This window comes from Eptatretus burgeri, chromosome 7 (genome assembly GCF_056783735.1).
Source record: "Eptatretus burgeri isolate ZD-2024b chromosome 7, Ebu_testis_v1, whole genome shotgun sequence".
Taxonomy (NCBI): domain Eukaryota; kingdom Metazoa; phylum Chordata; class Myxini; order Myxiniformes; family Myxinidae; genus Eptatretus; species Eptatretus burgeri.
The window spans coordinates 18,220,571-18,244,289 of NC_140967.1; the positions used below are offsets into that span (position 1 = coordinate 18,220,571).

Genomic DNA, 23,719 nt, shown 5'->3' on the forward strand with positions numbered 1-23,719 from the left:
GCACTGGATGCTGGTGCTCAAGCAGATGGTGGCGAACCCTATCAAGAATTATCTGAGTAAAGACCTTGCCTGGCACTGAGAGCAGCGTCACCCCTCGTTAGTTGTTGCAGTCTTGGCGATCACCCTTCCCTTTCCACAGAGGAACAACAAGGCCCCTCTTCCAATCAGTTGTGATGATGCCTGTGTTCCAGGCAGAGCACAAAACTGCATGCAACGACACGAGTGCAGCCTTTCCACCAGCCTTGAGAAGTTCAGCATGGATGCCACAGATCCCTGGAGCTTTGCCCCGTTTCAACCGGTTCACCACAGCCCGTGTTTCCACAAGCGAAGGTAGACCACAGTTGATTCGAGGGTCAGTTACAGGGATTGTCACACCCTTGACGTCCAACTCGACAGCTGGGGGATCAGCCTGGTACAACCGCTCAAAGTAACCGGCCCAGCGGGCCTTCACTTCAGACTCCTCTGTCAAGAGCCTACCACTCTCTGCTCGAACTGCAGTGCTCCGAGGGATGGGCTTGGATGAACGTAATGCGCGAATTCCCCTGTAAGCAGGACGAGAATCACCTGTCCACAGGTGATGCTCTACCCCCTCACAGATTCCTCGCACAGAGGCCTCCTTGTCCACTCTCAGTGCACGTACAGTTTTACGCCTCAGCTCCCTGAACAGCTCAGCTCCGCCATTCAGCCTGGCCCTACGACTCTGGTCAATGGTATCCAGTGTCCCTTGAGAGACAAAATTCTTCTTTGCCCTGCGCTGAGTTCCAAGACATCCACCGGCAACATCAAGGACGGTGGTCTTGAAGGCACTCCACAAATCTTCAGGACCCCCCAAAGCACCCAGACCCCCCAAGTGTCCACTCAGCCTGTTCGCAAACTCCTTATCTGCTCTCTCTTCCCTGAGCTTGCCAACATCCAGCCTAGGCTGGGATGGTACCATTCTCCAGGATTTAAGGTGCAGCTTTAGAGTTGCTACAACAAGCCTGTGGTCAGTATTGAGGAACTGAGCACTCCGGTAGACCCTGCAGTTCTAGATCATCCTCCAACGACCGTCAATGAGGACATGGTCAATCTCCTTTGCCACACCGCCAGCGTTGGAATACCAAGTCCAGCGATGAGCTTGTGGGCGCTGAAACCATGAACCAGCCACCCCAAGCCCATGACTTCTTGCAAAGCCAAGGAACTTAGTGCTATTCTGGTTCATAGTTCCTGACCCATGGGGACCAACACACACCTCATAACCATCCCTATCAGTTCCAGTCGATGCATTGAAATCCCCCAAGACGAGAAGTGTATCTCGTCTGGGGCACTGATCAACCACAGACTCGAGCGTGGCGTAGAATGCATCCTTCACGGTGAGATCACTCACCTCAGTCAGAGCATAAACAGAGACCAGGGAAATGACACCAAAGGAGTGACGAATCCTTAATCTCATAATACGCTCGTTGACTGGTGTTACCTCAATTATCATTGGGGTCAGCTTATTGGACACAGCTCCAGCAACTCCTTGGGTATGGTAACCATCAGAGCGACCAGACCAATAGTAGGTGTAACCACCCACCATTATCTCGCCGCAATCCGGTCTCCGAGCCTCAGAGAGAGCTGCAATCCCGATGTCCAAACGCTTGAGCTCAGATGATAACAGACAGGTGATCATCCTCTCTTAGGGATAGGACATTCCAGACATCCACCCGAAGGGACTGCCTCAGGTTAACCCAAGGAGACCGCCGTCTGGTGGACGACACCTCAGCACCACTCCGACACACTCTCCCGCAATCTGACCCGGGGATGTTACCCCGTGGTTTCCCTCCTATCATCAAAGATTGGGGGTCCCAAAGGCTTTGCCCCAATCCCGTCATCCGGTGAGCTGCCCTGCGAAGGGAAGCTCAGCCAATTACACATTACTAAGTTACATTTTTTTTCCACTTGCATCTCGACAGTCATGTCACCGCACCTGGAAGTTGGTGCTCCTCGGATAGGTTGAGTGTCAGGCGAATGTCATCGGGGAGGACTTTTCTTGCACGGAATGGATAATCTATACTAATAAAAGTGTGTTTGTGTGTGTATGTGTGCGCACGCGTGTGTGTGGGGTCAGTGTGTCTCCTCCATAACTCCTCGCGGTCTTAAGGCGGGTGTTTCCTCGGTAACTTCGCTGGGGTCTGAAGCTGCCATGTTTTTTTTAACCTGCTCAACTTTGCCTTGATTTGGAACAGGTCGCAACAAATTCTTAATGACAAAGTTTATTAATTTTTTTTTTTCACTTTACTCACTCATATTATAGAATGCCTGTTCATCGTAGCTACAAATCGCTGGGTACATTGCAATGCTTATAAACGCCCGGAGATGTCAGCGTTCGTTGTTTTATTTCATTTCCACACATGCAATCACCACGAGTATCTGTTAAACTAAGAAGAATTGCAAAATTTAAGCTCCAGAATCGAACTCGCAAGCAGTTCCCACTCCTATAAAGTATTCATTTGTCCAATTCGGACATATGTGCCATTCCGAGTGTCTCCGGGAGGTGTGTGTTTAATATGACGCTTCTGTGATTGCCAAGGGAGCCATTTCATATCAAATCTTTTGTTGGAGTGCTTGCTTGATTGCTTAAGCCATATGGTGAGCACTGTTCAAGCTGTTTGGCTGTTTATTTCAGGGAAAAGTAACCGTGCTTTCTATCTCACATCGATTTTAATCTCACATTGTACGTTTCCACCTTTGTCAAGTCACGCAGTGCCGTGCGGTTTGTGCCTTGGGAGGTGTGATCCACTGAAAACGTGTAATCTTTTTTTACAGGACATCGCTTTGTTTAACCATTTTGTGCGATCTCCTTTTGTAATCCACCTCTCACTTCGACATCGATACATATCAAGAAAACTAAGGTCCATCCGACCAGGTGTTCGCCATGTTTGTTCGAGCTCTTGAGGCAATGGAGTATTGATCAACATTTTGTGTTCTGTGGCTTGATAGATTTTTGAATTGAATTTCACTAATTAACCACTTCAAATGCTCTTTCAAAGAACACTGTTTCAAGGTAAATCTTTGTGTTTGTCCTTTTTATTGACTTTATGCATGTGTACATTTACATGTGTGTACATTTGCACGTGTGTGTATGTATATAAAAACTATTACCACAATGGCATTGGGAACGGTGTGTGTGTTATTGGTCATTGGTTGTTATCTCCATATAGGGGTTTCAGAAAGTGGAACGGAGCCCTCCCAGGTCTCAAAGTATCCACCTCCGTGTGTGTGTGTGTGTGTGTGTGTGTGTGTGTGTGTGTGTGTGTGTGTGTGTGTGTGTGCGTGTGTGTGTGTGTGTGTGTGTGTGTGTGTGTGTGTGTCTGTACGTGCAAGTTGCTGGCGCCTGCTATCTCCACATGTGGGTGGGTTTCAGGATGTGAAACATAGACCTACCACATCTCAATGTGTGTGTGTGTGTGTGTGTGTGTGTGTGTGTGTGTGTGTGTGTGTGTGTGTGTGTGTGTGTGTGTGTGTGTGTGTGTGTGTGTGTGTGTGTGTGTGTGTGTGTGTGTGTGTGTCGTTGATTGGTATCTTCATATGCGGGTTTCAGAATGTGGAATGGAGTCCTCCCAGGGTGGGCTCAAAGTATCCACCTTTATTTCGGTAAGGGGGTCAAGGATTCATGGAGCAAGCTGTGAAGTTTTCTGTTCTCAAAGTTTTGTGCCGAGGGCTCTCTTGAGGATCGTCGCTGAGCCCCGGACAGCTTCCAACTGTAGTTAGTTTGTAATAACATTCCCAGGGATGGTTTTTCATATCTCTCTGAGGTTCTTTGTCATCATTCCTGTCGCTTCAACTCTCACTGTTACAACTTTGGCTTTCTTCACTTTCCAGGATCTTTTCACTTCATTCTTGAAGTCTTGGTATTTGGTCATTTTCTTGAAGTATGCATTGTTTAGTCCAAAATCACTTGTGTTAACACCTCACTTAGCAATGCCTTCTTCTTTTTTTTTTTTCTTTTTTTTTTACCCAAGTATGATATCTGATTGCAATGCTTTGTTTTTGATGTTCACGCTCGATGGGATCATTAGGTCGTACGCGAGCGGTACTTCCATGTTTTCAGTCCATGCTTTTGGCTCATGTTCCCACTAACTTTCTGGAACTGTAATATCAAAGTTTTTTTGCCGATGAACCATCGGATTACTTTAAAAACTCTGTTGTTGTTGTGTGTACAGCTGTTCTGCCAGGAGTTTTTTATTTTTTATTTGTGTTCGATCATTAAGCACAACATATCACTCGCTTTTCTAACGCCACCTCCACCCCTCACCTATCTGTTTTTTGTTTTCCTTCCTCTCCCCCCCCCCCCCCACTCACTCTCTCTGTTGTCCTCTCCTCACTCCCCCCTCCGAATAAAATGCAGCATTCTCCTCCCACGCCTCTTTCTGTCTGTCTGTGTGTGTGTGTCTCTCTTTCTCCCTCTCCCTCACAGTGTACAGCAACGTTTCGTGAGGATGGCTCTCCCTCCCCCATTCCTCGCTCTTCTCCCCTTCCTACCTTCCCCTTCTTCATCCACTCCTCACTTTTCCCCTCTCTCCCTCCCCTCTCCCCTCTCCCCCTCTCTCTTTCTCCACCCCCTACCCTTCACACCCCCGCCAGCGAAGCGACGGGTTGTATTTGCTCGTGAATATTAAAATGATAGCTCAGACTCACAATGCATGTGTAACTGTCTTGGGAAGTGCCAAAGCTGTTAGCAATAAGATGCAACTTCGAATCAAAACCTCTCAGCTTTCTCATTCATTCCTCCAAGACCCGATATCACTTGCTTCAGTGGGTTTCTGGTGTACGTTCATATTCCATCTGACTCACAGCCTGAATGGGTTCACGATTGACCCAGCTCATGAGAAAGCAGAGTACCTCATTGCAACCTTTGTGTGCAAAGCCTTCACGTGCAGGGCTCTGGAAAGCTGCATTAATCCATCTGTCTCTCACTCGATCGTGTGAAATCTCAGATGGAGCTGAATATAGTATCGTGTCGGAAAGCTGAGGAGAGTGTGTTCTGTTCTCATACTACCAACCTGCCGACTTACCTGCAGTTTCCATAGACTGCTCATTAGTCCATTTCCACAGGCCCTCTCAACTATTTGTGCAGCCCTGGTTCCAAAGGGTCAAACCTACACATCGACAAATCCATTCTGTTCCTTCTGACCCCTACACTCTCTGCTCTCCTTTGTTCCTTCACCTTTGTTTTCTTATTTGTTGAAATGTCTGCACAGTCTTCCTCATCATCCTCATTGAGTAGTTGCTCACCATCACCTGCTATCAACCTGCCCATTGCTCACCACTGTGCTGTATCACGTGGTTGGGTTTTCGTATATCATGACTCGCCCGCTAGGGGTGGCAGAAATGTACATCGGGACGCGCAATAAAGCAGAGTTGCTGCTAACGCTTTTGCTTCTCGTGTTCCACTGCACCTCGTACACCACAACCACCACCTGCCCATCTCCAGATTTACCATTTTTACACCCTTTGTTCCACCAGATCCTATCTGTATCTGTATTATCTTTGTTTGTGGTCTATTAACTTTGTTTGCCCACATGCCAACGTTTTATTTTTCTCTGCACTCCTTTACCGATTACTTCTCTGTTGTTTCAATGTTTTCCACTCCTCTATGTCCATGTCCATGGACTTCCAATATATTTTATGAGCATTGACTTGTGTATTTGTTATTAACAAAAAAACTTTTTTTTCAAAACAGGAATGCCAAGAAATTATATTAATTAAAATTAAAATGTGGTGGGAGGAGGGGAGGGGGTGGATTAACTGACATTGATATGAGACTGCTGAGATGACTTCCTGTGTACTACTTTAACTTTATAAATGTGTGCCGTGCCTTTGTAGGGATCCATTATGGAGGAATGGGTGAGCCCAGTGTACTTGAGAACGAGTACCCAAGTGGCAATTCGCAAACGCTTTCAACGCGACTCGGAGATCCAGCTCCACGACTTCCTGAGGGTAGGTCACTGCGTAAGAGTGACCGACACATCCAATTTTTCTATAAATAGTGCATTTAACCGTTCAGCCTAAGTGTGTTGTAACGTCGTTCGACTGGCATGTGTCGTCAATCTGGTAAGTTGACGAGCAGCATTTTTTTTTTGTGCAAGCGATGTCATTTGAGATGCCAAGTGCACATTGTTGTTGTGATTGGGAAATAAGCCCAATCCTCGTTGAAATTGCAGCCAAAAGTAAACCTTTAGAGGTGCGAAGTCCATTGAGACATTGCTAGTTATCCTGATGCTACATCACCGATGGTGGAACTTCTCGTTCTGTGCTACATTGTTGCTGTTGTGGCAAATAGATGGAACGGGGAGTTTTAAGGTTGTTTTTTTTTTTTGCATATACAGTCCAGGCTCCTGGAAGAGGTAGTACACTGAATGGATCAGGGCAAAAGGAACAGTAGAAAGAGGGGAGAACACCAACAGCAAAATTGAAGGACAAGTGAGAGGGAGACATGGACAAACAATTGGTGTTTGGGGGGGGGCAGGAATGGACATGTGGGGTGGACACTATGGATAGAGAAGGAAAATCGAGAGGAAAAAAAAAAATTAAAATTTGAAAGGATGACTTGGGGTGTGGTGGAGGTGGGGACTAATGAGGGTTGAACAGATCATGGTTTTCGATTTTGGATCTACTGAGCTCCTTGAAGTGAATGTAAAAGTTGGTGAACTTTTTCATTAATTTCAAGGACCTGAATAGATGATTGACAAGTCGGTGGGATTTGAACAAAAAAAAATAAATGACCGTTTTTACAGCCATTTTTCCCTGCTGTGCAGGGGTTGGGCTTTTTCTTGAGGCAATGTTTTATGGCCGGATGCCCTTCCTGACGCCAACCCTGGTCGCCTCTTACGACACACAGGGATATGGTACACCTATTCTAACCGGGGCATACACCAGGACCAGTACACTGGTACTCACTTCGCCGACCTCAGATGGATGACAGGCTGAGTCAACCCCTTGGTGTTAATTCAGCAGCCAACGGGGATTGAACTCAGGACCCTGGGATCCCAAGCCGCCACCCTAACCACTCAGCCAACACCAGGCTGGTGGGATTTGAACCTGGATCCATATTTGCTGTTAAAAAAAAAAATGTAGATTTGTGTTAACAAAAAAAAAAAAAATTCTTTTTATTTTTAAAAATCATCGGACAACATATTCTGTAAGATGTGGAATGCAGATACCTGTTGTGCTGTACATGGTAACGCATGACATCAGCAAGTGAATCCATTGTCTGAATAGGAAAATTGGTACATTCCTTTGTGAAAACATGACGAATTCTGAGTTCATTTAAGGAATACTGAACACGTTGTTTATTTATTTATTTATTTATTTATTTATTTTTATCTCGCATGTGAAACATGATGATGATCATGATCAACATCATCATCCCAATTTAATGTTTACTTCATTTTTGGGATTGCTTTTGTTATGTCGTGAGCCTGAGAATGCTTTGGCACTACAGGCACTTGTGACTGAATTATTTCTGTTCTTCCAACTGCGGCCTACAGTTCATTTATCTACACTAGTAAAAGTGTGTGTGTCTGTGTGTCTCACACGCACACCCTTCCCTCCCACAGTGAATAGCAACGTTTGGTGAGGTGTCACTCTCCCCACCTCCCCGCTAACTCCCCCAAACCTTCATCCTCTCTGCCTCCCCTTCCCCTCTCACTCTATACCTGCGAAGCGACGGCTGTATTTGCTTGTGATGAATAATGAGAGAGTGAGGATGCTGTCTCTGGTGATGGAAATATGTGATGCTAGTACGAGCTCGTAATTGGTCATTCCTGCCTCTAGATTCTAGAAAATCCACTGCCCACAGCTGGAAGAATAACATAGTTAAGGCAAAGGAGGAGAATGAACCGCACTTTATTTCCATGGCACCTTTGAATGAGCTGGTCCACTGAGTGTGTGCAATTGGAGGCAGGTCCTCGCATGCAGAACTTGCACAGGAAGCATTAAGTGGAAAATTCCCAGAGATGCTGACTCTTTTGGTTGCTTTGCAGCTGGCCAGTGAGAGCCCAAACACATTTTAACTAGCGAGCAGGTGGTGTGAGCAATGTTCAGAATCTCGAAACCAGCTCCCCAAAGTGCCATGGCAGATAAAGCTAAAGTGAAGAATAAACTCTTGGGTCTTCCTCTCAGCCATGATCTCTCTTGAGAAAGCCACATTTCAAAGTTGGCCTCCAAAGCCAGACGCCAACTGAGCGTCCTCCGTCATGCAAAATCCTTCCTTGGCGCACCTGAGCTCCTATCCACATACAAGGCCTTCATCCGCAACTTGATAGAGTACTGCTCTCCCCTCTGGGCTGGCATCCCGACCTCACAACTTGCTCAGCTTGACACTGTGACTTTTCAAGATCATTGGAATGTCTCGCGATGAAGCTGAGTCTATGGGCTTAACACTTTGCCATTACCGACAAGTTGATGGTCTCTGTCTTCTTCCTTCTCCTTTCTGGGCTTGCACCATCTGCCCTCTCTGTGCTCTGTCCCCCCCTTCCCCTCTCCAGGTATCTGCAGGACACACATGGTCCACCAGCAACCACCTCCTCATGAAATTGCCTAAATCCAGAACCACTGCCCACCTCCACTCATTCGTTCCTCTTTTTTTCCCCACTTGTGGAATCAACTTGCAGACTCTTCAATCTCATTCTTCCCTCCAGGTCTTCAAGACAGCTCTTCACCACCATCTGAAATCATCCCCCATCCAAAACCATGGTCTTTTCTACACCTGTTTAATCACCCTCACCCTCCCAATTTTTTGCTTCCGTATCCATCTTGTCCACCCCTTGCGTCTCCCTTATCCCTCATCCTTACCTTTTACCTGTTTGTCCGTTTTTGTCTATTTTCTCTCTCCGCCCTGCTGTTGGTGTTTCCCCCTTTACCTGCTGTTCCTTTTGTTATATCATGTCCAAATGCATTGATTCGGTGTTCTAGCTCTTCCATGAGCCTTGAAAGTGTACACAAAAAAAACTTCTGCATTCTCTTCAATGTCATTCTTCTCTCCATAGCTTCAGTAGAGCTGTTTACCACCATCTCAGATCATCCCCAATTCAAAACTATGATCTTTTCTACCTCCCTAGGGGTGATAGGGCTGACAAGATGGCCTTGAGATATGCGTACATGTCTGTAATGTGTTTCGCGTGGGTTTGAATCCAGACTCAGCTATAAACTGTCATCCCGGTGTTTCACAGGCAGGGTGATTCATCAATATGTGTGCCGTCCCTCTGATTGCCGTTACATGGGAATCCCGTCTACCAGCGTTCATTGGTGGAATTTAGAGATCTTATGGCGTCCTTCGCAAAGAAGAAGCGAGCTATTGCAGGCACCATGAACTGATTCCAAATTCCTGCCCCAACCAGCAGAGGAAATTGCACTAGCGGTGCAGCCGCACCCTCAGCCAATGATGTTACCCCACAGATTTCTGCTGCATACAAAGGAAGACGAAGAAGAGCCCTCCCCAAACCAACCTCTTTCCAAGTTCCAGTTTTGTCTTTCTGAGAGTTTTCTTCTGTATCCATCTTGTCCACCCCGTGTCTTCCCCCAGTCCTCATTGTTTCCTACATCCCTCATTTCTCCAAGTCTCCCTCTATTTTGTCCCTCATATCCACTGTTGGTGTTTCTCCCCTTTTTCTACTGTGACATCTGCTAAGACCTCGGTGTGCCTGTACTGGGACTGGGAGAGCAGTTGTAAAGATCTGTTTTGTTTTGTAGCTCCTCCATGAGCTTCAACATTGTATACAAAAAAAATATATAAATCCTTTTTCTCTGCATTCCACTCTTGTTTTGTGTCTCAAAGTTGATTGGCACCTCCACTCAGCCTCTTTCCAAACCGATTTCTCGTTCACCATTGTGCAATTCACATCCTCCATTGGCTTCCCTCCCTCCTCTTTCCTCAAGTTTGGTGAGAAAAAGGGAAGTTGGTTCATGTTTCATGTGAATGACCACATCCCTTGGAGCTTGGCTTTGTAAAAGTCTGCCATACTCCAACCTCGCACAAAGTGAAGTCTCGTGGCATTACGCACGAGAAAAGCTGTGTGGACACTCCGTTCGTGGAACAATGAAGTTTAAGCTGTGACGGCATTGATAATAATTCAGGGAAGTTGATGTTAACAGAGTCTGGATCTTCTGAAAATAACGATAGAATGATTGATTAAAAAAAAAAAAATTTTTCAGAGAATAAAATTGTTCATGAATTCGATCATTCACTTATTTATTGGTGATTTTAATTTTAAAAAATAATTCTGCCAGATTTTAATATTTTGTTTCCATGACTTATACCTACCTGTGCATGCAGTCAGAGAAGTTTGAGCTTGTATGTGGAGCAATGCGCAATGCTCAGATCGTCTGGGAACCGTGTGGGCCTCCGAATCACAGGTACCAAACATCTCTCCGATCCTTTGTGATCTCATGCCACACAATTGACAAGCTATCCTGAAAGTCCTAAAATTAGGCATCATATTTTTACAACACCCATGGGTTGACTACGTTGGTTTATTTCAGGCCATATCATCCGGAGGGATACCCCTTGGGCATAATGTTGAGGGAGTTTTTCATTAATTTTAGATTTTGTTCGTTATTTTATAGGTAATTGCTTATCTCATGATTTTAGTAGCAGGAATTAATTTTCTGAAAAAATAGTTTAACTTTGAAGTTGATTTATTGGTCGATGTTATTTTGTTTACAAAGCCTATGAGAGGGTGGAAGTCAATTCCCTGATGGTGGGACAGCACATGGATGCAACAAGGATGTATGTTGCTTTGTCCCACTAGTATGGAGGAAGAGGAAACAGGACATGACAGGAAGAGGAGAGGAGAGGACATGACTGGATGAGGAGTAGAGAAGAGGAGGAGGAGGAGGAAGAGGACACGGTGGGATGGGAGGAGGAAAGGAAAGGACGGGATGTGAGGGGAGGAGGAAGAGGAAAGGACAAGGCATTAGGGGAAGGAGAAAGAGGCGGAAATGACAGGAGGAGGAAGAGGTCTCCTTTATAAGTTTGAGATGACAGGATCATTTGGTAACATGTTTGCTGTCGAGACGTCTCGACTATAATTTGATCTCAGACACTGTCAGGCATAACTCATAACTTCTGTACTAGAGGATTGCTATGGAGGGTGCTGCATTCAGGAGCAACTTTGAATAGCAACTGAATTTGGCCGATTTGTTGCATTTTGATTGTGGATGTTAAAGATCCAAGGCTACATTTTAGGAGACCATTCTTTGCAAGTATACTATCATAGTCCTCTGCTTGTAATGACCTGTGTCAGTAACATGCAGTAGTATGTTGGAGTTCTGTGATTCCGATTTCGAATGTTCATAATGGGTCGGATGGCTTTATCTGTTCACCACAGCCTGTGTTTCCACAAACGAACGTGGACCACAGCTGATTGGAGGGTCAGCAACAGGGATTGTAACACCCCTGACGTCCAACTCGACAGCTGGTGGATCAGCCTGGTACAACCGTGCAAAGTAACTGGCCCAGCGGGCCTTCACTTCGTACTCATCTGTCAAGAGCCCACCACCCTCTGCTTTAACTGCAGTACACCGAGGGACGGGCTTGGATGAAAGCAATGCGCGAATTCCTCTGAAAGCAGGGCGAGAATCACTTGACCACAGGTGATGCTCTACCCTCTCACAGGTTCTTCGCACATAGGCCTCCTTATCCACCTTTAGCGCATGTCCAGTTTTACGCCTCAGCTCCCTGAACAGCTCAGTTCCGCCATTCAGCCTGGCCCTGCGACTCTGGTCAATGGTATCCAGTGTCCCTTGAGAGGCAAAATTCTTCTTCGCCCTACGGTGAGTTCCAAGACATCCACCGGCAACATCAAGGACGGTGGTCTTGAAGGCACTCCACAACTCTTCCGGATTCCCAAAAGCACCCAGACCCCCAAAATCTCCACTCAGCCTGTTCGCAAACTCCTCAGACTATCCTCTCATCCTTGAGCTTGCCAACATCCAGCCGAGGCTGGGATGGTACCATTCTCCTGGATTTAAGGTGCAACTTAAGAGTTGCTACAACAAGCCGGTGGTCAGTATTGAGGAACTGAGCATTCCGGTAGACCCTGCAGTTCTGGATCATCCTCCAACGAGCACATGGTCAATCTCCTTTGCCACACCACCAGCGTTGGAATAGCAAGTCCAGCGATGAGCTTGTGGGCGCTGAAACCATGAACCAGCCACCCTAAGTCCATGACTTCTTGCAAAGTCAAGGAACTTTGTGCTATTCAGGTTCACAGTTCCAGAACCATGGGGACCAACACATGTCTCATAACCATCCTTGTCAGTTCCAGTCGTTGCATTGAAATCCCACAAGACTAGAAGTGTATCTCGCCTGGGGCACTGATCATCCAGACTCGAGCGTGGCATAGAATGCGTCCTTCACGGGGAGATCACTCGCCTCAGTCAGCGCATAAACAGATACCAGGGAAATGACAACCAAGGAGTGACGAATCCTTCGTCTCATAATTCGCTTGTTGACCTTGACCATTGTTATCTCAATTATCATTGAAGTCAGGTTATTGGACACAGCTACAGCAACTCCTTTGGCATGGTAACCATCAGAGCAACCAGACACGAAGTAGCTGTTACCACCCGCCATAATCTCACCACTATACTGTTTCCAAACCTCAGATAGTGCTGCAATACCGATGTCCAAACGCTTGAGCTCAGATGATAACAGAGACAGGTGATCATCCTCTCTTAGGGATAGGACATTCCAGGCACCCACCCAAAGGGACCGCCTCAGGTTAACTCAAGGAGACCGCCGTCTGGTGGACGACACCTTAGCACCACCCCGACATACTCTCCCACAATCTGACCCAGGGAGGTTACCCCGTGGTTTCCCCTCCTTTCATCAAAGATTGGGGGTCCCGAAGGCTTTGCCCCAATCCCGCCATCTGGTGAGCTGCCCTGCGAAGGGAAGCTGCACAGGAGGTACTCCCACGGAGTGGGTTTTCAGATTTTGTTTTTGGGCTTCGAGAATGTTTTGTGGAGAATAAGTCGCTGAGATGAAAAGACATTGTAACCCATTGCAATTGGTATATTGCTACCTGGAAAGGTGTGCAAGACCACAGGGAAACTGAAATCAACTATATGATATCCACTTGCATTAAAACCATTCTGTCCAACTCAAACAAACACATCCAGATATGCAGCAACTGTATAATCATTACCACTCCCGTTTGCGATCAGGCAGGCTATCTGGATATATCTTGTGAAGCTGCCTATCAAAATTATTCTCGTTAACCACACAAATATCATCTAAATAGCGACATGTATGAGATAATATTTTCACTGATCCTAATTTTTTTCTCCTTCGTCAGTTTCTGCATGATTGAAAATTCACAGAAAATAAGAAAAATGTTTGTGAGTCGGGAGCTGCAATTCCCACCCATGGGAAAACCTTTAACCTGATGAAACGTTATCCCACAAAAAGACAGAAAAGTATTAAACAAGCCAGTAGGCGACTTGGCTGCTCGCTCTCTGGAAAGCTGGCCGACGCGACTAGCCCATATTCATGTACATGCTATCAATCAATTTAGCACAATAAATACGATTACCACAGCCCTCTTAGTTTGCGCCCAGAAACCCGCTTTGTGAAATTTCAGGCATGTTTCCAAAGAGACTCTAACAAATGGCAGCCCTGGTAATTCCATTTTTCTATTCGCTAAAGATTTTATTTTTTTTATATGATGCTGTAAGACATTCTCCTTTGGCACAAAAAAACAGGTCCCTCGGAGGTCCAGTTTCGGAGATATTAATTTTTTTTGTACAGTCCACAATAAGTGTACGATGTACGATTAAGTATTTTAGCTGTTGCTAAAGGGGCTGTCACACCTTGACGTTTTAGCCAGCGTATGGCAACGTATCAAAATGTATGCAAAACGCTGGCGTACGCTGAACTATTGATGTTTTTTTCAGTTTTGGGTGTATTCATAACGAGTTGGACGTATGCATAACGTATTAGTAACGTACACATAACGTTTCGATAACTTATAGATAACTTAAACCAACGAATACTTCGCGTGTTGTCGGCGTTCACAACGTATGCCCAACGATAGTCTAACATATGCATAGCGTGCGGCAGCATATCGCCGACGATCACGTGGCGTAGCCTATTAAAAGGCTGCCGCTCGACGATTCAAATCATAACCGCACTAGACATTGAAGTGTCAACATCACCGTCATGCCCTGTCACACCTTGATGTTTTAGCCAGCGTATGCCGACGTATGAAAAATTTGCCGAATACGCTGGCACACGTCGAATACGTTATGGGTAAGTTTTGGATACGTTAAGAGCACACTGAAGCACGCTGGCATACGTCGTAGTACGCCGAGCTCGTCGACAAATTTTAAGCATGCTCAAAATTTTTCGACGTATGCCAGCGTATGACTCACACGTTCCGCATGTGCTGGCCATAAGTTGTAGGCACGTTATGCGATCGTTGACATATGTCGACACGCGTTTCTTGTAAGTTACTCATAAGTCGAAACACATCGAGGTAATGTTTAGCGTACCCGAAACTTATTTCTAACCTATGAGTAACGTGCTTTGAACCTATGTGTAACGTATCCCCAACGCACATTGACGTATGTAGATGTATTTGACGTCTTCTGGACGACCACAGAACTTACTGAACGTGTTTCTAAATTACAGCTGCCGTATAATAGCGTATTGGCAGCGTTTAGGGGAATTGGTAAATGAAAATATGCTTCACAGGAGGAACCCGTCAGTGTTTCAGACTCCATGGTGAGTACATGTCCATGTCATCCGAGAGATGGAGGATCCGGCAAGGCTGAGACGACAATGCCTACTTCCTGTCCTCCAAAATCAACATGACCTCATCGATTTGACACTGTACCAGTTGCATGCCAATAGAGCTAGGAGAAGAAGAGGTGAACGGAGGAGAAGGAACTGGGTGAGACCATGGATCGGGAGGCGATGGCATTTTGGCATGTATGACCAGCTCATGGTGGAACTCCGTAACGAGGACCATGCATCCTTCACCAACTTCCTGTTTATGCCCCCAGCGATGTTCGACGAGCTGCTAGCCAGAGTGGGTCCAAGGATAACTAAGCAGTACACCTTCTACAGGGATCCGTGTGAGCCTGGCATGAGGCTGGCACTGACTTTGTGTCACCTTGCCTCTGGAAACAAGTATGCCTCTGAAGTCCGGAAGACGTCAAATACATCTACATAGGTCAATATGCATTGGAGATATGTTACACATCGGTTCAAAGCACGTTACTCGTAGGTGAGAAATAAGTTTCGGGTACGCTAAACATTACCTCGACGTGTTTCGACTTATGAATAACTTACAAGTAATGTGTGTCGACGTGTGTCAACGATCGCGTAACGTGCCTACAACTTATGGCCAGTGTATGCGGAATGTATGAGTCATACGCTGGCATATGTCGAAAAATTTTGAGCATGTTAAAATTTGGCGACGACCTCGGCGTACTACGACGTATGCCAGTGTGCTTCAGCGTGCTCTTAACGTATACAAACTTACCCATAACGTATTCGACGTGTGCCAGCGTTTTAGACAAATTTTTCATACGTCGGCATATGCTGGCTAAATCGTCAAGGTGTGACAGCCCCTTAAGCAACGGAGGTGTGCATAGCAACCATTCATTTTTGTGTACATGCTCGCCACATTGTACACATTTCACCCAAGTTTCATCAAAAGCAGACTCTTTCCCTTAGCGATATTCGCAATTAACCGTTTCTGAAATGTTTGACATGTACTTGCCCAAAACCTATCTCCTACAAATATTTTTTGTTATGGCTGCAAATTGGCATGAAGGGAGCTAGACAGATTGCGCACAGAACTCTAAGCTTCGATTTTTCGATTTTTTTTTTTCGATTTTTTTTGACCACTTTAAAGGGCCCGGGGTCCCATATTCGAAAGCACACGATTCCCAGAAATATTGGTCCTTCCTACCAAATTTCATTGGAATCGGTTGAGAGGTTTAGCCCCGAGGCTTGACCAAACTTTCGCGGACAGACAGACAGATGGAAATGTCCAGAATAAGGGTGCTCTAAGAGCAGCCAATACAATAAAATTAACAGCATCCTTAAACTTCTGCTTCTCAAAACAATGAAAACTTGATTATTTCCTTTTGGAAAAGAATGCTCGATCAAACCTGACAAATAAAAACGTATTAAACTTGTTAAAAACCTTGTCAATCACTTTGAATAGTGATTCCCTCACGAGTACTTAATCCAAATTTGTATATAAAGTTGAAAAATCAAAAACTTCAACTGACTTGATATTGAGGCATCTAATTCTACATAAGAACTCGAAAGAACAATTAATGCTCCGGAAAGTGTAAGTAACAGAATTATTAAAAGAATTTTTTTTTATTGGTATCCATTTGGCGAGGCCAGTGTGAGAGCGAACACACAACACATAACAAGGGGGTCAGGAGAGGGAAGGACAAAAAGTGGGGAACAGACATTAAATCTGTGGAAGGGAAAGGGATGGGATGGGGAACATGGGGTAAACAAGATGGAAAACACAGGGACTTTCAGGAAGGAAGGCAGGGAATTTGAAGGAGGTAGGTTTGGGGTGGATTAACGGGTAGAAAAGATTGTGGTTTTGGATGGGGGAAGATAAGAGGTGGTGAACAGCTGTTTTGAAGACCTGGACGGGAGACTGGGATTGAAGAGAGTGTCAGAGTATATTCTAAAGGAGGGGGAAAAAGAGGAATGAAAGAGTGAAGGTGAGTAGCTATTCGTGATTTTGGAAGTTTGTCCAGAAGGGGGTTGCTGGCGGACTTTGAGCGCCATGTGGAAATATGGGGGGGGGGGACATATCGCAGACAGAGTGGGGGGGGAGGGGTGAGACCGAAGAGGAGACAGTAGAAGATAGAAAGACCACTGACCTGCCCGCAGTGAGAGAGTGAGAGGACCAAAGACTCAGTCTTACAGTGGGAGATACTAATGATCCCAAATACTGTGGTTTCCACAGCGTGAAGTTGAGAAAGGTGAGAGGCAGGAGCACCAGACCAGAGGAGAGAGCAGTACTCCATCAGGCTGCGGACGAAAGCTTTGTATGTGGTCAGGAGCTCAGGTGGGCCGAGGAAGGACTTTGCACGGCGGAGGATTCCCAGTCGGCGACTGGCTTTGGAGGCCAAGTTGGAAATGTGGCTTTCCCAGGAAACATCATGGCAGATAGTGAGACCCAGAAGCTTGAATGAAAGTTCTTCTTGCAAAGGATTGTTGAGAAAGTAGATTGGGGGGGGGGGGTCCAAACGGTCCTTTCAGAGAGACGTAGTGAGAGTGTGAGATGTTTGTCAGGATTGAAAGACATGCTCCACGTGTTGGACCAGTTTGTGATTTCCTCCAGATCTGCAGAGAGCGAAGAAGCTGCTGCTTGCCGGTCTCAGGGATGGACAGATGGTACGGCAGAGGGTGGAGTCATCAGCAAAGAGATAAAGAGGATTTTCCAGAGAGTCGGAGAGATCATTGATGAAAACCAGAAAAAGAACAGGACCCAGAACGCTGCATTGAGGAACTCCAGCCTGGACAGGAAGAGAGGATGAAAGAACTCCATTTCGGGCCACACGTTGACTGTGACAGGAGAAAAAGTCTGCGAGCCATGAGTTGAGATGGCCTTGGATACCATTGGAAGAGAGTCTAGGGAGATGGCTCTGATTTCATGTCTGGCATTGAGGATTTCCATCCATTGTTAGGAGAGCATTAGCAGCATATCCATGGTAGAGTGACCTGGTCTGAAACCAAATTGATGATCGGAAATCAAGCCATTTGAGGAGATGAAGGATTTAATGTCTGAAACGATGATGGATTCCATAACTTTGCTGATGATTGGGAGAAGGCTGTTTGGCCTGTAGTTGCAGGGATCTGTTTTTGCACCGTTTTTAGCTCGCCTGTTCGAAGAACAGAGAGCTATAGCGATACTCCCGGCGTGAGCGTCGGCGTCAGCGTGAGCGTGAAAATGTTAGTTTTTGGTGCAAGTTATTTAGAAGCTTGCCATTCATTTAATATGTGTACGAGGATGCTGATATTTGGCATGGAGGTTCCTTTGGGGTATATTATTGATGTAGTGAACTTGAAATTAAAAAATAATTTCAATTGTTTTAAATTTTTGACCTGTTTTGAACTTAACTTTTTTGTAGCACATTAACGTTAAAGTTTTTGGTGCAAGTTATTTTTTACAAGCTTGCCATTCATTTAATATGTGTACTAGGATGCTGATATTTGGCATGGAGGTTCCTTTGGGGTATACTATTGGTGTAGTGAAGTTGAAATTAACAAATGATTTTATAATTTTTTTTAATTTTCAACCTAAGATGGTGTGAAAGCCACCCAATGCTCACCTGTTTATACTAGACGCTTGCTATTCATTTAATATGTGTACTAGTTTACTGATTACAATATACAAATACATATATTGCTTGAAAATCATTTGGATCAGACTTCACTGCAATGCTTTATAAAAAATATTATTAGACTTGTCTTTTAAAAACGATAAATGTATAAACAGGCTAGCATTGGGTGGCTTTGACACCAATTCTCTGGTTATGTAGAGCGATAATGTTTGCTGATTTCCAAGCAGATCGCAGATGACCTTGAGAAAATGAGAGGGTGAATAGAACAGCGAGAGGGTGAGCAAGAGCAGAGGAGCAGGTTTTTAGGACACGTGGGCTAATGCCATCTGGACCGGTTTTGGAATCTGAGTGGAGGTTTGACAGCAAGCTCTCCACCTTGTCAGCAGAAAAGGACACAGAGTCCAGAGACAGTTGGGTGCGACTGAGTAAGGTGGGTACAGAAAGCGATGGGTTTCGGATACAATATTTCGATGCAATCACTGAGTTTTGACATTCAGCCTTTTTACGTGTGGTATCAGCAGTACAGCCATTTGAGGTAAGGGAGGGGATGGAGGGGGAACATACACCAGAAACAGATTTGATTAGACGACCCCAGTATTTGAAGGAGGGAGAGAAGTTTGAGAGTTCAGACTTGAGCTTTGAAAGATGTTGTTTTCTTACTCTCCTGAGAGTAGAGACGCGCTTGTTCTGAGCTTTGTGGAAGGAACTGAGATTACCCTCAGTTGGATTTGCTTTCCATGAGGCAAAGGCAAGTTGTTTCAGGACAACTGCCTCGCCACAAGCTTCAGTGATTCGAGGAAGGGTAGGACAACTGAAGACTAGATGGGATAAATCTGTGCATGAGAGAGATCAAGTTTCTTTGAAAGAATTCCCAGGATGAGCTTATGTTGGAGAAAGTAGAGATGGGAGGCCAATCTAGAAGTTTGATGGCTGCTTGAAGACCCTGCCAGCCAGCTTGAGTGAAATGCCAGATTCTGGTGCTGAGGAGGTTCTCTGATAATAGCCAGAGAAATGTCTACTTTGACAAGCATGTGGTCAGAATAACTGATTGAAGCGGAGCAAGAACAGCAGATATTTTCAGGGAAATTTGTCAAAATCAGATCCAGAAGAGATGGAGCACTGTTGTTTGAGATCCGGGTCAGGAAGTTGACCGATTGAGTCGGTTCCAATGAGTCACAGAAGTCTTTTGCTGAAGTGCCATGACAGGTGAGAGAGGTACCCACACTCAGCCAACTGGTATGATGACAATTGAAGTCACTACATATGAGGAAGAGAGAGTTTGGATGAGAGGATAGAAGTTGGTCCATGTTTTCGGATATTGAGGTGTAAATGGAGTCATCACTGTTTGGTGGACGGAACAACACACATATAAACATGAGGTGGGAGTGGAGGGGCAGCTGTAGCCAGAGGTATTCCTGGGGGTGTGGGAGATTGGGTCTTCTCAATTGCTAAACAATATTTCCTGAGCTGTTCTCTTACAACTTGTAAGCCTGAGTTGATTGTAACCAATAACTGTTTGGGAGAACACTGCCTGGCACCCACTCTAAACCTATACTTTTGTAAGTTATTTTGAAGCTTAGGAATCGAGAAAACCTGAGGAATACAAAGATTTACCTCTTTACATTTAATACCAAAATTATGAACTCAACTTCTTGATGTTCAGAGATAATATCTTGTTGTGACAGGGAGCATACACTAATGGTCAGAAGTTTTTGAACATCCCCATTTTTCCAGTTCTTACTGAAATTTAAGCAGTTTAATGTTTGAATGTACTCTGAAATTAAAGCAGAGAACATATAAACAATTGCAAATAAAAAATAAATCATGGAATCGTTTTGTTGAACAAAATTTAATGTAAACTTTTGACTCATCAAAGTAGCCAATTTTTGCAGATATAACAGCCGAACATACTCGTGGCATTCTTTCTACAATGGAAATCAAATTTTGTTCGGAAAGTTCTTCCCAACACTGTTGCAGAAATTCCCACATGTGTTGCACTTGTAGGTTGCTTTGATTTCACCATTCTGTCCGGTTCATCCCAAACCAGCTTGATGGGGTTAGAGTCTGGAGACTCTGCTGGCCATTCCATGATTTGAAGCCTACCATCTTGTTCTTTTCTTTTAAGGTAGTTCTGACATAGCCTGGAGGTATGGTTTGGGTCGTTATCTTGCTGTAGGATGAACCCTTGACCAACTAGGCGTAGACCAGAGGGTGTTGCATGGCGCTGCAAAATGCTGTGGTTGCCCTTTTGGTCAGGGTGCCAGTCACTCTGTGCAAGTCGCCGACTCTGGATCCAGCAAAAGAGCCCCAGGTCATCACGCTTCCTCCTCCATGTTTGACAGTTGGTGTCACACACTGAGGAACCATCCTATCATCTACTCAAAGGCATACAAAAACCCTGCGTGATGAACCGAAGATTTCAAATTTTGATTCTTCGGTCCAGAAGACATTCTTCCAGTTTTCAATAGTCCAGTGGCGGTGCTTCATGGCCCAGGCAAGCCTCTTTTTCTTATTTTGCCATCTTAGCAATGCCTTTCTTACTGCCACTCAACATGTCAAACCTCAGTTCGAAGTCTTCTCTTCACAGTTAAAACTGAGATTTCCTTACTTCAACCAGTGTTAAGCTGTGCTTGAAGCTGCTGTCCTGTGAGATGCCTATCACACAAGCTGTTGACTCTCAGAAACTTGTATTCTGATTGTGTTGTGGCTTTGGGTCTGCCAAACCTCTTCCTGTCATTTTCCTCCAGTTTCCAAGTGCCTTTTGATGGTGTAGGAAACTACTCACTGACACCTTGGCTTCCTTTGCAATTTCTCCAAAGGAAAGACCTCCACTTTTAAGGGTTATCCTGGTCTGTCTGTCTTCCTTTGTTAATTGTCTTTTTCTCACCATTATGATAGCAATATACTACTTCCTGCAGTGCAATATTGTCCAAATAATGCTTCAGAGGGTGTCGCAACACAGTCTGTTCCAACACTGCTTTTTCCAGACAGAGGGTTTGTAATTAATCAACAAAAGTTGGGACACTTGTCGGAATTGTTTGCATCAACTTTCACGGTTTAATTTACTTCCATTGCTGCAGAACAGCTGCAGTTGCTAACCCATTACTTGTTCCCTTAAAAGGGCATTTTTTTACAACTCTGAAATTTACATTATTTTTCAGTTTTTGGTAACATAAACTTGTTATTTTAACCTCTGGCAGTTTTCCGCTTAGCTTTGTACCATTTCAGGTTATTCGCTGGACTAGAACTGCTTAAATTTTAGCAAAAACTGGAAAAATGGGGGGTGTTCTAAAACTTTAGACCGATAGTGTGTGTGCTATTTCCTGTGTCAGTGCCTAACACTCTTAATAGAACCTCTACATAAAAGTTTTTACAAACCATAACAAAATTATGAGCAGCCTTATCTGCTCGAGCTATAATGTAGCTATCATGGAGATCCTGAATGTCTTTACGAACACTCAGCTTGTTCAGCACTGGTTTAGACCGACCCAGTGGAAAATAGCCCCGACTCCGAAAAACTTAATCCTATTATCCAGGATTTCCACAACTCTGTTAACCCATGCATTGAAACTGTTTACAGATAACTTAAACTTGGTGCACATTTCGTTAATATAATTAGAGATAATCCACAATTGAAGACTTAATGCAGCTCCAAGGTTGAGTTTACTGGTTTCCTATATTTAGCTCCCATTTTCATCAGATCCATAATTTCACTCTTACTAATTGTATTCAAATCCCCAGAAACTACATGTCCACAAGGACCATATAAAAAAGGGGGAAACTAACATGCACAGTTTGTTCCCAAAATGTCCTTTGCTACATCTATACTAAGAATTTAAAGAAATTTACTGCAATTAAATAAGGATTGTCCTAGGGTCTTCGTGAAAGTGAAATAAACCTTCAATGGGGTTCGCTCCCTAACTTTATCTGGTAATAAACTCTCTACATTATTATCCCTAAAAATGGAATGAAGCCGAAGCCCATCTCCCTGCTTGCTGTAAAAATCACAAACTAAGATCTCGTGGATCCTATCACTTTTGGGAGTAGACTTCTTCACCAGAACCCTGCTACAAAAAGCTTCGATTAAAAACGAGCACGTCATAGGAACCTGCGAAACTCCGAAGAATATTAGCTAAAACTTGTTTGGAACATGACCTCAGTAGAACATCAAAATCCTGAAAAACCTTCCCTTAATAAAAACCTTTAAGTTTATCAATTAATTATCTGTGAATACTTAGAGGGAAGAATGAGATTGAAGACCATGTGAAGTTGGTTCCTCAAGCAGGAAAAAAGAGAAACAAATGAGTGGAGATGAGCAGTGGTTCTGGATTTTGGAAGCTTCGCGGGAAGCGGGTTAGGTTGATTGTGAACTCCGTCCACCCTAAAGATACCTGGGGGGGGGGGTGGGTGGTTGTGGGAGAGGAGACAAAACACAGAGGGCAGTGAGACCAGAAATGAGGCAGAAGAAGACGGGGACTGCCAACCTGTCAGCGACGGCGAAGTGATCGACCCATAAAGTCAGCATCATCGTGGCAGATTCCAATGATCTTGAAGGCCTCTGTTTCCATGGTGTCAAGTTGAGCAAGATGTGAGGTAGTGGCGCCACCGCAGAGGGGAGAGCAATACTCCATCAACATGTTGATGAAAGCCTTGTTGGTGGATATGAGTTCAGGTGTGCCAAAGAAGGACTTTGCATGATGGGGGCCTTGTCGGCGACTGGCTTTGAAGGCCAACTTTGAAATGTGGTTTGTCCATTTTGCTAAAACTCGCCCATAATCACAATTCGTGCATGAAATTCTCATTAATCATCGCTGGCAACATTGGTGGAGCTTTACTTGCATAGGGATGAATTGGATGCATTGCATGTCACATGGATTATTTTCTTTTGTTGATCAGTCTTTTGTTGAGCTTTTTAACATAATATCCTGCTTTTGCTTATCATGCAAGTTTCAAGTTGGTCTTGTCATCCATAGCTCAACATCAGCTCAAGGGCTGGCACTATAGGTCAGAGTTTGCGAATTCACCTTTGAACTGTCTATAGTCTGGATTTGGAATCATGACCTGACTTTAAACTGTTGTCATGGTACTTTGCAGGAAGGGCAAAGTTGAGTATCAGGTGTCCCTCCTGTGTTATGCTGGTGGATGTTAAAGCTCCTTTGGTGCCTTTTGAAATGTGTGTGTGTGTGTGTGTGTGTGTGTGTGTGTATGTGTGTGTGTGAGTGTGTGTGTGTGTGTGTGTGTGTGTGTGTGTGTGTGTGTGTGTGTGTGTGTGTGTGTGTGTGTGTGTGTGTGTGTGTGTGTGTGTGTGTGTGTGTGTGTGTGTGTGTGTGTGTGTCTTGTTAACCTGGCTAAGTTCCACATT

At 44.8% G+C, this 23,719-nt stretch overlaps 1 protein-coding gene across 2 annotated transcripts in view; it reads left to right on the forward strand.

Annotated features, from left to right (window-relative positions):
* OGFOD1 (2-oxoglutarate and iron dependent oxygenase domain containing 1) overlaps positions 1-23,719 on the forward strand; it is a 76,509-nt gene that overhangs the window by 21,108 nt on the left and 31,682 nt on the right. For both annotated transcript variants that reach the window (XM_085887561.1, XM_085887560.1), the window contains 2 exons: positions 5,851-5,964; positions 10,301-10,380. In XM_085887561.1, coding sequence (XP_085743687.1) covers positions 5,851-5,964; positions 10,301-10,380 — 194 coding nt within the window. The remainder of the gene's footprint in view (positions 1-5,850; positions 5,965-10,300; positions 10,381-23,719) is intronic.